Raw genomic sequence first — 15337 nt, 5'->3', positions numbered from 1 at the left:
GGACTCAAGTGTGGCAACAGCAGTGAGGTTGTCCAGGATTGGACATTGTTTCATTGTGCTGTGCATAAGGTCGCTATGAGTCGGTGCCGACTCGATGGCACCTCACAAAAACAACAACTCCCTACCACTGGGAGCGCAATGGCTCCGCAATGGCTCTATACAATAAATAGTGGACTGCAAACCACAAGATAGGCAGTTCGAGTCCACCAGCTGCTCTGCAGGAAAAAAAGGAAGTTTTCTGCTCTCACAAGATTTACAGTCTCAGAAATCATATGCAAGGTCACTATGTGTCAGAACAGACTTGAAACTTATCACTACCACCACCACTCACTGTAGCTACCAAGATACCTATACATTAAATAACCACTGACATACCATCAAAAACAAAAGGCTACTTATCTTGAGGGCTGTGTCTAAAGAATATCTAAGGCTTATCTTTCAAATTTATTGTAAGGTGGCATTATTTAACTATATCAGCTATTTTTAAGGCTGGGAAGGAATGTATGAGGGTGGAGAATGGGAATTAGAGCCAAAGACAGGCAGAGATAAGTATAAAAAGGATATAAAAAGCACTCTCCTCCTGGTAGACAAAAACAAAAATACTAGAAAATGTTTAAACAAAATTTTGATGCATTGTTTATAATGGTTCACTTTGACAGCAAGTAGGATCTTTTTAGAGAGGGATTTTTTGTCATTTGTACAATATTTTGTTGATTTCAGAAGGAAAAGGGTTAATCTGTGTAAGAAACCAGATCTACCAATTTGAAAGTTTGCTTTTCTTGAGTTTTCCAAAATGAACCTACCAGAAACATATTTATTAGATGGACTCAGTAATTGCATTTTAAAAATATATAATAAATTATCTGTGTAAAATTCCACATCGACTGCTAAAATCACAATTTTTAATGTTTTCTTCTTTTCTTTTTTACGGAAACTGCTCTCTATGCACAAGAACAAGTCAATAAGATGTTCCATTTGCAGTGATAAAATTTGTGGGCATCCTTCTGAAAAAGGGCACACACATCCAATATATCTGAAGCATTACAGGAAGATGTGTTCCAGTTACTGATTATATACTTTACTTGGCTTCCTGAATGACACCCAGTCTAGAATGAGCTATGCTAGAAAAAGCAGCTCTACCTGCCCTATGGTATCTTGTGTCTATTCTAAACAAGAGAATCATGGAGAGAAAGGATAACTAATGATGCTGGAGCTCACAAACTTGTTGCAGATGATCACATTCCATCTGGTTGTTCTACACTTGTTACTGTGTGCCATCAAGTCAGTTCTGACTCAAAGCAATCCTGTACAGGGTTTCTGAGATCAGCTGGAGTGTTTAAACTGTTGACCTTCTGGTTAGCAGTCCAATGTTTATCCTATAGCGCCACACTAGGTTAATATAAAACTTGTAACTAAGTTAGAGATTACCATAAGCGGCCAGAATAATGATGGGAAATATTCAGGATAAAAATTGTTGATGTGAGAACAGCCACTATCAATTCAGATACGGTCTTAAGATTCCAAACAGTATGATATTCAGGACCATATGATAGTGATTCACTTTTTCTCAAAAACAAAATAACTTCTATTATTATTAACCATGCTTTATAACGTTTAGCTAATCAGATAAAAACTGCCAATCTTCTGCAACATTGTTCTAAAGCCTGCAGAAGTTATATATTGAATTAAGAATAAAACTAAGTCTATGTTTTTATTTGTGTCTACATTTATTCATAAAAATCATAACAATTTATCCACACATTATTGATAATAATTTTTTACAGAAAACCCTTTACATATGTTTAATTTGCTGTTGCAATGGCTTGCTGAATAGAAAGTTTGAGTAAGACCAGAACATCCCTACTGTGGAAGATTAAAAAAAAAAAAACCCAATAGTGATTAGAAGCATTTTTAGTTCCCTCAAAAAAACTGAAATGAAGTACAATGTTGTATGCCATCAAACAGATTCAGACTCTTTTAACAATCGTGTATTGAGTTTCTGAGAGCAGCTTGTGTGTTTGAACTTCTGACTCCTCGGTTAGCACTACATCAGCACTGAAAGTAAGATTGTTGTTGTTGTTGTTGTTGCTGAGTGCTGTCAAGTCGGTTCCGACTCACAGCAACCCTGTGTAGGGGTTTTCAAGGAGCAGCAGCTGGTGGGTTAGAACAGCCAACCTTGCAGTTAGCAGTCAGTGCTTATCGTAAAGCATCAAACACCAGGACTCTGAAAATAAGATATGGGAAAAAACTTTTGAGTAAATAAGTTGATCATTATACTAGGGAGATTGTTCAGAGATCTATAGAATTTTCAAATAGTGTTTTATAAATTAACCTTTTAATTCTACACTTTTTTGGTTTCTTCTAGACTGAGCTCTAAAAGGTATTATGATATAATAGGGTTAAAAGAATATAATTTTTTTTTCAGTTTTTAATTGGAAATATACAAAAATCTATTGCTGAATATTTTTTATACTACTTTCTGGTTCCATTTGCTTTAGTTGACACCTTCAGAAAAAAGACTAGATTTTCTTCATCCTACTGCCTAAATCAAAGGGGCCCTGGTAGCATAGTGGACTACATATTGGACTGTTAACCACAAGGTCAACAGTTCAAACCCACCAGTCGCTCCATGGGAGAAAGATGAGGCTTTCTGCTCCAGGAAAGATTTATATCCTTGGAAACCCTATACAGAGTCACTATGAGTCAGAATTGACTCCACAGCACCCAACCACCAGCACCTCCTAAATCAAGGCAGTCAACTGACCTACAAGCTTACAGCAAAGTTACCTTGATCTGAAATTGTTTGAAAAATATAAAAAATAAAATGTTCTAATAGATACCACCACCAACTCCCTACCTTTAACATTTGATATCACTTTGAATTACCGTAACTTTTATAAGCAATTAATTAAAATTCCATTTTCATGTTGGCAAAAATAAGCTACAGACTCACCTGAACAAAGGCAACTGTAACGACGATAAGTATTGCCTATAAAAACAAAACAAACAACAGTCTTTTAGATCACACATTAACTTGAGAAGTAACCAAATTTTGCTTTTCTGATTCTTATCTGCAGCACCAAGACATCAGATTCTAAGTCTTGAGAAAAAACCCCACAGCTTTGCCCAGAAGCCTCTGAGAAGAGAAAGTGACAGCTGATGGTACTGTAAGATAAGCACTGGACTGTTAACCATCAAACCTATAGGAAAGATGAGGCTTTCTGTTCGTTCCTGTAGAGATTTATAACCTTGGAAACCCTCTACAGGGTCACTATGAGGCAGAATCAACTCTTAGCAGTGATTATGGTTTTTGGTGAGTTATTCAAGTTGCCTAAATGTTGACAGATTTCATGACAGTCACACATAGAAATCATATTCATTGATATCACTATAGAAAAACTTATCAGAAAAGTCATAAATACTGAAAATCTACTCAGCTGATGAGTCCCGGTATAGTACTAAGGATTAATGCACTGGACTGCAAAGTCCATTTGAACCGCAAGGTCAGTGGTTCAAGCTCACCAATCCAGCTCCTCAGAAACCCTATACAGAGTCACTATGTGTCAGATGAGACTCAATGGCACTTAACAACAACACTCAGCTGATGGTGGCATATACAAACTCTCCAAAATTCTAATTATCATTTGAAGGCAAGAATTTTATCAGTGACATCAAATTCTATCAGCAGCTTTCTTTGAAGTCACAGGCTCACCCTCACTCACTTTCATAAAAAAATGTCTGTGTCAATTACCCAGGCATTAGCAACTATTGTTGGTTATCAGTGACTCCTTCAGGAAAAAGCTACTTCAGCTCACAGCTGAAACAGTCGCCTCTCCTTAAGGCAACTAACTACCTTACTGGAATATGCAGGAATACTACATATGCTTTCCATTTCATCACATAGGATATTAAAAAGGCATGTGCTCAATGCTCAAGACTTAATAAAATTAATTTTTACTACTTTATCAACATTACATATAACAGAAATATTAAAAGGAAGCAATGGCTACTAGTACAGCCTGGGTGCCATTGTTTCGATGTGTATTACGGTCCTAACAGTGTTACCCACCATTGCTTTTGTGCCATTCATGCAAATGTCACTACGGTGCTGGTGGTGGTGCTGTGCTGTCAAACTGATGCTGACTCATAGTGACCCTGTACAACGTTTCCGAGGCTATAAATCTTTACGGGAGCAGAAAGCCTCATCTTTTTTCCCAAGGAACAGCTGGTAGTTTCGAACCCCTGACCTTGAGGTTACTAGCCCGACTCGTAACCACTATACTACCAAAGCCCCTAAATGTTAGTAAAAGTGAAGTCAAATAACATTTCAGTATTAGGAAATAGTTTTGGCCCTCACATACCTCCTGAAAAAATCTCAGGGACTCCTGGGAGTCCACAGGCAACAACTCAGAAACATTGAATTCTGTTGTGTTCTTAAGCAAAATACATTTGTTTAAATGAGTAATTTTACTTGGTACAAAGTTTTATACTACAAAAACATGAGAAAGGGGAAAAAACAATGAAACTAATCAATGCAAACTAGAAATCCTAGCTGGAAAGAATAAAATCATACACAGTATATAGTCTCACATTTTTTTAATAGTCTCACTTTAAAAATTGACCATTTCACATGTCAGACTTGCAGTTCACAATTAAATCATCTCAGAAAGTAAATAAATTGAAAATTTAACTGGAAAATTATAAAATATTTTATACCTGAAATTATTACACTGCTAAATAATTTTCAATCATAGATCTTTGAGCATTCCTAAAGATTGCTGCAACTAACAACAGAATTTATAAATAAACAAAACCCTGAAGAAACATTAAGGTTATTTCTCAATCTATTTTCCAAAATAAAACCTAATCACAATTTACACAATTAGCCAATAGTTTAAAAATAAATGTATTGTTTCTTACCACAGTGATACTGACAGCATCATCAAACTGATGCATTAAAACACTGATGACCGCAGAAGCCAGGAGCAGCATAATAAGGGGATTTTTAAACTGAAAGTAAAAACGAACAGCAACATGAACGACTGCTCCGTACTATCTCAGCAAAACATTTTAAGGAAAACAATACAAGCATGATTCAAAAACTGTAATGTGACTAACATTTGGTTTACTTTACATATATTTTTCAATTCAACAAAATCAAAACACTGTTTACACTTTTCATTTAAGATACCACACTTCACAGCAGCTCCTTTTTAGAAAAGAAAATTAAGTAATTAAGTATCACCATGTAAAAGTATTTCCTTGTAGTACGTATGCATTTCCAATCAATTAATTTAATAAATATACAGTTGGTTGTTAGGGGTTGTCAAGTCGGTTCCAACTCACAGCCATCCTAATACACAACATAACAAAATAGTGCCTGGGCCTGCTGTATCCTCACGATCATTGGTCTGATCTGAATTTCTACTGAAACTAGAAAAAAGCAGGAAGTGACCTTAAACTAAAGATTTAGATTAAACACTGGGTGGTGGTTGTTGTTCTTGTTAGGTGCCACTGAGTTGGTTCTGAGTCATTGCGACCCTATGTATGAAAGAATGAGACTGCCTGGTTCTGTATCATCCTCATAACTGTGTTAGTTTGAGCCCATTGTTGCTGCCTCTGCGTCAAAGCACGATGTTTCCTCCTGACAGCATGCCCAGAGTTCGTGACACTGAGTCTCACTATCCTCACTTCAAAGCGACATTCTGACCTACTTCCTCCAAGATACATTTGTTTGTTCTTTTCCAGTCCACGGTACTTTCAATATTCTTCACCAACACCCTAACTCAAACGTACCACTTCTGTCTTCCTTATTCATTGTCCAGCTTTGGGATGCATATGAGGTGGATGACATAGCCTGAGACAAGCGCACCTTAGTCCTCAAAATGACATCTTTGCTCTTTAACACTTTAAAGACGTCTTATGTAGATTTGCCTATGCAATAAACAATACTGGGTGCTGTTGTTGTTAAGCGCTGTCAAGTATGACCCATAGTGAACCTGTACAGTGTTTCCAAGGAGCAGCTTGTGAGCTTAACTGTCAACCTTGTAGTTCAAACTGATTTTGCAGACTAGCACATTAATCCACAGCACCACACCAGTAATCCCAGCATACCTAAATCATGAGATTAAGACATCTGTCCTGCAAGTAAATTAGTGTAGATTACAATTCTTTGGTTGACATACACATCACAAGAAAAACGGGGTAGCTAAGAACAGACACTAAGATCTTCTTCACAGGAGAAACTGAAGAATTCTCTCAAGGCTGGTGTTCCCAACATACATCTAGTAAGCAACACTGGTAGTGCAGTAGCTAGGTGCTTGTCTGTTACTCAAAGGTTGATGGTTCCAACCCACAAGTGGCTCCGTGGGTGAAATTTGTGTCACTTTGCTTCTATAAATCTCTACAGCCTCAGAAGTCCTACAGGCAACTCCTACTCTGTCCTATAGGGTCACTACCAGGTGGAACAGACTAGACAGCAATAGGTTTATCAGACAGCTGAGGTAACAGTATCCAAAGGGACAGGACCACACCATCAACAAAATGAGGCAGCACTTAATACTAAGCAGCACAGCAATGGTAATAAATGTAGGCGGAATTTGTACTCAGGCAATATGGATTTGAATTACCTACCTTACTTCAATTAACTTCATAAGCTGTCATAATAATAGTATCTTAGGAAAATTAGAATTTCTAATACAAAAGGATAAGCTACACAGCTGCAAAAGATACTGTCAAAAGTATCACCTTCATATGGTATGTCCACAAGGATTGCACCATAAAAATTACAGAAATTCAAATCAAATAGAAAATCAGAGTTAAAATAATTTTTGTACACATTTCCTTTTTCTATAAACAGCCTCACAAAAGCAAATAAAGTAATAAAAATGCATGTAAACCATAAAGTAGAAGAGGAGTGAAAATCTCTCACCTGAGAAATGTATTTCTTCCATAATGGCTCATCTTCACTGATATCAAACTCATTCCAGCCATGGAAGGCTCGCCTGTGACTAACTTCACATTTGTTTAGACCATTCTGAAGATCAGCCTATCAGATTTTACATGTTAGCAGTTATTGAAATGTAAAAACACAGAAAACACAGAAATAAGAACATACTATATGATCACATTTACAGGAAATTCTAAAATAGTCAAAACTAATCTGGGGTGACAGCAGATCAGCAACTGCTGGGGGCAGCAATGATAGGTGGAAAGAAATGATTGCGAAGGACATGGGGAAGTTTTAGTAGTGACGGAAATGTTTACATCTGAATTGTGATGGTGGTTACTCAGGTATATACATTTGTCAAATCATAAACAGTATTACTTAAAATGGTTACATTTTATTCTATATAAATTATGTCTCAAGAATGGTTTGGGTTTATTTGTTTTTCACAAATGTTTAACAAACATAAACTTACGTTCTTCTATGGGAAAAGAAGAACAACCTAAGTAATTTAGTGGAATATTAAACTAGCTTCTTGTTGTCAATGTGTTCTAAAATTAGTTTCTCCAAAAGAAAATTCAATGGGTCAAAACTACCATTGTTACTCTCTGAAACAATCAAAACCCTGAAGTTGATAATATTTTTGCTCTTAGACTGTAAAAGTGCAGTAAAAAAATGTGGACTTCCCAAGTGTAAAGTGCTACAATTTGATGAACCTGACCTGTACTTTTGGATGTTGTTGTTGTTGTTAAGTGCCGTCGAGTCGGTTCCGACCCATAGCGACCCTGTACAGGGTTTCCGAGGGTGTAAATCTTTACAGGAGTAGAAAACCTCATCTTTCTCCTGTGGAGCAGCTGGTAGTTTCGAACCACTGACCTTAAGGTTCGCAGCCCTAGTAGCTGAAAATATCAACTGAGAGGGAAGGAGTCATCACATTAAGGATCAACCCTCAGCATACAGGGTTGATAGGGACAGGCAATTTAGATGTTGGCTACCTAAAATGGGGGGAAGAGGGGCCTATGAAGGCACAAAGTAGCTGGATTAAAAGTTTTCAAGAGGGAATTTAGGTTCAGAGTGTGTGTGTGGAAGGGGAGGAGGGACAGAATCCCTACTGAATAGTTTTCATCTTGTCTAGATGGGTCTGGTGAAAGAAGATGGGGATAAGATTCTTTTGATTCAATAGTAATTGTTATTATGACTAACTGCAATTGTCACAATTATAAAGGTAGAAGTTTTGTAACATTAAGTGGGGAGTAGTTAATCCTACATTCCTGGAAAGGTGGACCTTAGGACCACCAAGGAAGAACAGCATTAGTGGAACATGGGACCCTAACCAGAGAAGCAGCAACATCAAAGATGGAGACAGGTGATGGCATGGAGACATAGAGCAGTTGAGGACTCTAGACTCATGGAGAGAGAAAGGCTATATTCTGGCAGCCAGGAAGGCTGGCTTGAAGAATAAGCTCTTTGGTTGTTTAAATGATTATATATTCCAGAGTGCTTTTGTGTACATTAAAAAAAACAAAAAACCCAGAGGGAATAGAAGCAAATACTGTTCAATGATAATGCATGGAGGGGATTGTAATCATTGCAATGAAACAAAACACGATAGGATGAGTGCAAAACTGTGGACTTCTTAGGTTACTCAAAATAATGAAATTAAGATCAACTGGTTTTAGGATCTTTATTTTATGAAAATCACTTACATCCTTTAGTCACTGCTTCTCATGACTTATTGCATACGTCATTTAAGGACCAAAAGTCCTGTATCCCCAAATAGTTTTCCTAGCCAAAAGCTAAATAGTCAATATTCTTAATGCCATTGTTAAAATGTGTGAAATGTCTGATGGAAAAATTAAAAACTGAGCAAGCGAAGACTGAGAAATCCCTGTTTGGGTTGGAAACTGCAGGAGTTTGTGACTAAAACATGAGTGGTTTTAGTGAGTTGGTGAAGACTGAAGACTGAGTGATGTGGCTTTAAGAGCAAATGCTGTACATGATGGTCTACTGTTAACAAATATAATTAAAAAGGTCTCATTTTAAGCATTCAACAAAGTTCTAAGAAGATTTACAACTTATTAGGCACTAATAATGTCAACAGAACCCACTGTGCTGAAGGATTCATCTTTCTGGAAAGACAATAAACAGCACTTGCAACACCAAATGTCGTAACAGAGCCAGGTAATATGACACATCAATACAACTAACTAGATCAAGGACAACGAAACACCTTTTTTACAATGATTCCCTTCAAGAACAGAGAATATCTAGTTTCATACTAATAAATGCAAAGATACATTTTTTAGTTTTATACAGTTCTGCAAACAATCATAGGCTTTTTGGTATGATGAATGTGAATCTGTTTCCTAACTTCTAGAGGGCCTACCACTGTCACCAGCCTATCCATAACAGCATGCATGCACACAGCGTATCTACTACTGCAGTCAGTGCGCCAATGACTCTATCCTGCTGGGTGGCTTCATTCCTGTCTTGCTGTCATGTCACATGCTCTCTGCAATGACCTGCCCAGTGTCTGCAAAAGTTACACTATAGTTCAAGTATCCCCAGAAATGAACCTCACGATACAAACACCAGTCCATGTGAATACCATCATTAATACCAAAGGGTGACTAAGTGACATCTTCCAGAGATTCCTACAAGTGTCCAGTATCACCAAAGTACGATGACCTTACTGGCTGTGCATAAGACCTCATATCAACTCCTAAGAAGTACTGCATCCTCCTGCAGCAAATTATTCCAATCTGACTAAACCCCTGATACCATTTGGTAGTGACTGCTTCTATTCTACACTCTGCATCGTTGACTTAACCTGCATATTGATCAGCACAACAGTAAGTCATGCTCCGTTAAGTTCAGCCAACATAACCTATGTTCTAAGATTATGAAACAAAGTTAAGTATCAAGGACAATAAGTTCTCATGTCTATTGACTATAGTAAAAGGTCCACTGTATGTTTAAGTCTGAGCACCTGTTCCAACTTCACTATTTATGTACTATCAGTGTGACCTTGAAAAAACCACTTGCTCTACATAATTTAGTGCTTAACAGGCATGCCAGTCTTCCTTCATACATAACAGATAAAACTGAACTTGTATTTTGAAAATAGGTAAATAAGAGGAATTTTTGTCACTGTTTGATTCTCTAAACATGTTGTAGGGTAATCATGTCATATTTCTTTATTCAACAAGTATTGATTACTCACACTGAAGTTTCTATAAATGCTCTACCCTCCTAAAGCTTAGATTCTACTGACATGAGATAGACTTTAGTTGAACCAATCCTAAGTGAAGGTCAAAGGTCATTTCAGACACCTACACATAAAATAAGAGTAAATCAGTGTGCTAATAACTGTAGATAATAATTCAGAAATTTCCTTTAAGTTGACATTCTTTGAGAATTGAGTGAGTAGTGACTGGGAACTAGAATAAACACTTCAAGAAAGGAAACAGCTCTGAATTATCAGAGGATGGAAAGAAGGCCTATGGGAGGAACAGTGAGCTAGAATTAGAATGAAGGGAAATTTTACATGTCACATACTTGGAAGATCTATCAAGGTTAGCTAGGCTTATGATCTACAGAATACCTAGTCTAGTGTTCTTTCTACTCTTTAAACCTTCATCTTTATAATATCTAATAAATATCTTCTATTTTAAAGATTATAGATACACAGATATTGATTTATTAACTTCCATTCTACTGCTTAGTGTCCTGTTTGACAACCAAGATACATTCGGCAAGATGACTGGCTCCACAGAACTTGGGAGAATTCTACCTAAAAAATGCAACAAATCTATGTGGAAAATTTATGCAGAAATTAACCCAATCTTGTTGTATTACCAAATTCTTGTTAAAACAAGTGTAGAAAATAACCAAATATAAAAGACATACAAATGGAGATGAAAGAAAATGTTGAGTTACATAGTTCTCCAAGCAAATAAGAAATGATGCTGAGATTTTGAAAGGGATGCAATAAGTTTTTGTCTTCTAATTGTTACCAGGCCATTAGCTACATGTTCATCCTTTAATAATTCACTATAGAGTTCACATTTATATAATAAATACACTTTTTCAGGAAAAAACAAAATACTGTTTTCATGTTTCATTAGATTGTGCTTTTTTAAAAAATAGGAAGAGACTAAATTATATAATAATTGGTTTATTAGCAGTTCCTTTCATTTTACCATAGAAAATATTCATTAAAAACAAAACAAACAAAAAATTACGTTACTAACTAAATGGATTTTCCCCCTCATCCACTTAATTCCTATACAGTACTAATCTGGTAATGATCTATAGCTGCACTCACTAATTAGATAAAAAAAAGGTAAGTATAAAATTAAACAAATTAAAATAAAATTAGTTCCTCTATTACAACCAGTCATATTTCAAATGCTCATTAGCCTTAAACAGCTTAGTGGCTACTGTACTGGACAACACTCAACAGAAATTTGTCTTTGCATTTCTATTGGGCAGTACTATTACAATTAGACAGCACTTGTCTATAGAATTTAAGGTGACTCATTTTATTACTGATCACCTTCTTTCCCACCAACCACTTACTTGGAGAATGCTTGTAACTTCGCTGACTGGTAATTCACTTGCTTTTTTTGATGTCAATACAGGAATCATTGTCTCATTTTCACCATTAGGTATTTTTTGAAAACGTGCAACCTAGGAAATAAACGGAAATATAATGAACCAAACAACTGTAATGCAGTCTAGAATAACAAATGATAATCTAAAAGTTCACATTAATTTATTTTCCACAGTTAAAAAAAGCAAATATTTTCACACTAATGAATTAGTATCTAGTTCTAATAAGATAAAATTTATGCTAACCGTGGGCTATTTTTCCAGAAAGAACATTTCAAAAATTAAATCAGCTCTAACAGCAGTGCCAGCTAGGACACAAAATGACTTTCACATTAAATTAAAAAGATGGTATTTCTACTACACCAATGCAAGAGTAGGAAACTACAACAGATGTTCTGTCTAGCAGATCCTGATGATTACATGTAGCTTTCTCCATTTAACAACTCCCCTAGGTCAGCTCATTTCTTATATATCTAAAAAGGGCATCTGGCTACTCTATCATGATAGCAAGTCAGATTGTAAAGGGCTATTCTCAAACTAGGGGAAGGAGAAGACGCCAAAGAGATCAAGAAGCAGAGGATGCACAGGTGAGTGAAGGAGCTGTGAACAGCAGAGGAATTCAGAGAGTTGGTGGCAACCATGGTACCTACTCTGATACAGCTTCATAAACACCCTGGCACAGTCAAGTTGACAAAAAACCAGTGTTAACTATCACAATCATCTTACTGCCAAGATACACGTCTTTAAAGCTTTCAAGTGAAATGTTCTCAACATGGATGACGACCAATTTTAGGATAAAATTTCACTGATATGTTTTAAGGAAATACTTCTGTAAGAAAATGAATGAGATCAAAGAACAATTATTTAAAGTTACTTACATAGCCCTGGGAGTCCCAGTGTGTCACTGTAGGATAAGCACTGGAGTGTTAACCACAAGGTCAGCAGTTCAACTCACCAGCTGCTCCTTGGAAACCCTATACTGGATTGCTATGAGTCAGAACACTTAATAACACCAACAAAGTAGGCCTGGCTGTGCTGTAAGATAACATGAATTGCTGACCACAAGGTTAGCAGTTCAAAACCACCAGCTTCTCACCAACAGAAAGAGAAGGCTTGCTGCTCCCCTAAAGACTTATAGCACCAAAAACCATAGACAGGGTCGCTATGACTCTGAATTGACTCTATGCAGTGGGTTTGGTATTTTGATGTTACTATTAAAGTGTCATTATTGAGTACTGTATTCATGAAGTCTTTTGCACTTAATCCAAAAAATGATAAATGGCTGAGAAAGGAAGTATTCGCTCTAGTGTTATTGACCTGGAATTACCACAAATGTGTTTTCTATTCTCATTTGTTAAAAAAAAAAAAAAAAGAAAGAAAGGCACTATTACCTAGTTCTAACCATAACAATAAATGAAGTCCTAGACCTAGTCAAGACCTAGCCATAGTTCCACCCCTAACCCTCACTCCTTACTCCTACCCAATCCATCCATTGACACCCCACCAGAAAAGGCATTAAATATTTAAGTACTTAAAAACAAAGAGCAGCAGTATTTTTCCACTTCAAATTAAGAGAAGCTGTTGCTAAGCGTCCTTGAATTGGTTCCTACTCATAGCAACCCTATACAGGGTTTCCAAGGAACAGCTGGTAGACTTGGGTCACCAACCTTGAAGTTTTTATCCAGTATTTATCCTACAGCACCACACCAGGACTTCAAATTAAGAGATACAAGTGACTAAATAATCCCAGGAAATTGGAGACAGACTACCTGTCTTTCATGAAAAACAAAATGTTTTAAAATTAGTTAATAGTGTAATTTTTTACATAACTTAAGAAATTAAAAATCTTAGGGGGAAAAAGTGGAAATGTCTAAAAGTCATATACATGTTTTGGAGCTACTGAATGTCCTTATTTCAAATACATAAAACAAACCAGTAGTCATCAAGTTGAACCTGAATCATGGTACCACATGTGTCAGGGAAGAACTGTGCTACATTGGGAAAGTCTGTAAAACAGACTAGGACATGGAAAAGATGCAACTGAACATCTTTTGAGTTGATTCCAACTCACAGTGACTCTGTATAGGGTTTCCCAGGGGCAGCTGGTGGGTTTGAACCCCCGACCTTGCGGTAGTAGTACAGTGCTTATCCTATAGCAGCATACCAGAATTTTATAAAGGGGTAATTATAACCTCCAAGGAGTTCTGGCAGCGCAGTGGTTACAAATTGGGCTGCGAATCTCACGGTCAGCAGTTCAAAACTACCAGCTGTTGTGCAGGAGAAAGATGACGCTTTCTGCTCCCGTAAAGATTTACAGGCTTGGAAGCCCTCTATAGGGTCGCTATGAGTCAGAACTCACTCCACAGCACATAACAACAACATCTTGAAACATAAGGAGCCCTGGTGGTGCAATGCTTAAGCACTGGGCTGCTAAAGAAAAGGTCTCAAGTGTTATTGACCTTCTGGAATTTCCACAAACATGTTTTCTATTCTCCTTTGTTTAAAAAAGGCATGATTTTATGAGACTAGTGAGCAGCCACTCCATGGGACAAAGGTCCTGCTGTAACAATTACAGTCTAGAAAACCTTACGGAGGAGTTCTGCTTTGTCCTATACAGTCACCATGAGCCAGAATCAACTCGACAATACACAACAATAACCTTGGAACACACTTTACACAGAATCCCACAGGAATGTTCCAAGTGCCCAAAATGGCTGAAAACCTCAAGAAGAAAATGAGACTATTTCCATAATAAAGAATAATATAAAGAGGTGATGTAACTTTCTAAATATATTAAGGGTTTCCACAGAAACGAAGCAACACCAAACCCAAAGGCTGAAATTTACAGCAGATCAGGTTATGGAGTTAGAATGAACAGAGCTGGGTGTTTTCTGTAAGAAGCTATATGGGCATCTGTATTTATGTTACCTGGGTTTTATGATAATAAAATTATTGAAATTTTAATCCTATTTTCTTTTTAAGCAAATGTCACAGTTTGCCAGCTCAGATGTGTCAATTAATCATATGACTTGTAAGAGTAATCTGTTCATTCATTTACTCTATCAACAAACACTGTATGTGAGAATGTGACCCTGTGGTTGGCCCTTGGGATTTCACATTGAACAACAGTTGTTGTTGTTCAGTGCTGTCGAGTAAGCTCCAACTCATAGCAATCCTGTATAGGGCATCCAAGGAGGGGTTACTGAACTTGAATTGTCGACCTTGTGGTTCAAATTGTCCTTGCAATCCAGCACATTAGTCCACAGTACCACACCAACACTGTATCAACAAACACTGTATGTGACAATGTGACCCTGTGATAAGGCCTTGAGATTTAACACTGAACAAAAATAGCCAGAACATTTATAATACCCCTCCCAAATATGTACAGTACCTAGCATTTAACCTGACCAGAGACATAATAAACTTATACAATGAAAACTGTAAAACACAACTACAAGAGACTAAAATAGACCTAAAAAACTAGAAAGACACCCACGTTCACAGATTTAGAAAAAATATAGTGAAAATGTCAATTCTACCTAAAGCAATCTTCAGATACAACACCAAACCACTACAAATCCCAACAATGTCTTTACTGAAATGGAAAAACTAATAACCAGATTCCACTACTCATCTGTCAGTTTGTAGTACTGTGGTAGCTTGTGTGGTTCCAGAAGCTATGCCATGGGTATTTGGAATGCCAGGAGGGTCACCAATGCTGAACAAGTTTCAGATGAGCTTCCAGATAAAGACAGACTAGGAAGAAGGAGAAAC

The 15337-nt window shown here is 36.8% G+C and overlaps 1 protein-coding gene across 2 annotated transcripts in view; it reads right to left on the bottom strand.

Moving 5' to 3' along the window:
* Positions 1-15337, bottom strand: part of ATP2C1 (ATPase, Ca++ transporting, type 2C, member 1) — a 192324-nt gene that overhangs the window by 70630 nt on the left and 106357 nt on the right. For both annotated transcript variants that reach the window (XM_006840020.1, XM_006840021.1), the window contains exons 2-5: positions 11528-11638; positions 6932-7048; positions 4921-5010; positions 2954-2989 (exon numbers count right to left, since the gene is read on the bottom strand). In XM_006840020.1, coding sequence (XP_006840083.1) covers positions 2954-2989; positions 4921-5010; positions 6932-7048; positions 11528-11638 — 354 coding nt within the window. The remainder of the gene's footprint in view (positions 1-2953; positions 2990-4920; positions 5011-6931; positions 7049-11527; positions 11639-15337) is intronic.

This window comes from Chrysochloris asiatica, unplaced genomic scaffold, assembly GCF_000296735.1.
Source record: "Chrysochloris asiatica unplaced genomic scaffold, ChrAsi1.0 scaffold00028, whole genome shotgun sequence".
Taxonomy (NCBI): domain Eukaryota; kingdom Metazoa; phylum Chordata; class Mammalia; order Afrosoricida; family Chrysochloridae; genus Chrysochloris; species Chrysochloris asiatica.
Note: the sequence above shows the minus strand (reverse complement) of the source record. Positions and strands in the feature narration are given on the sequence as shown.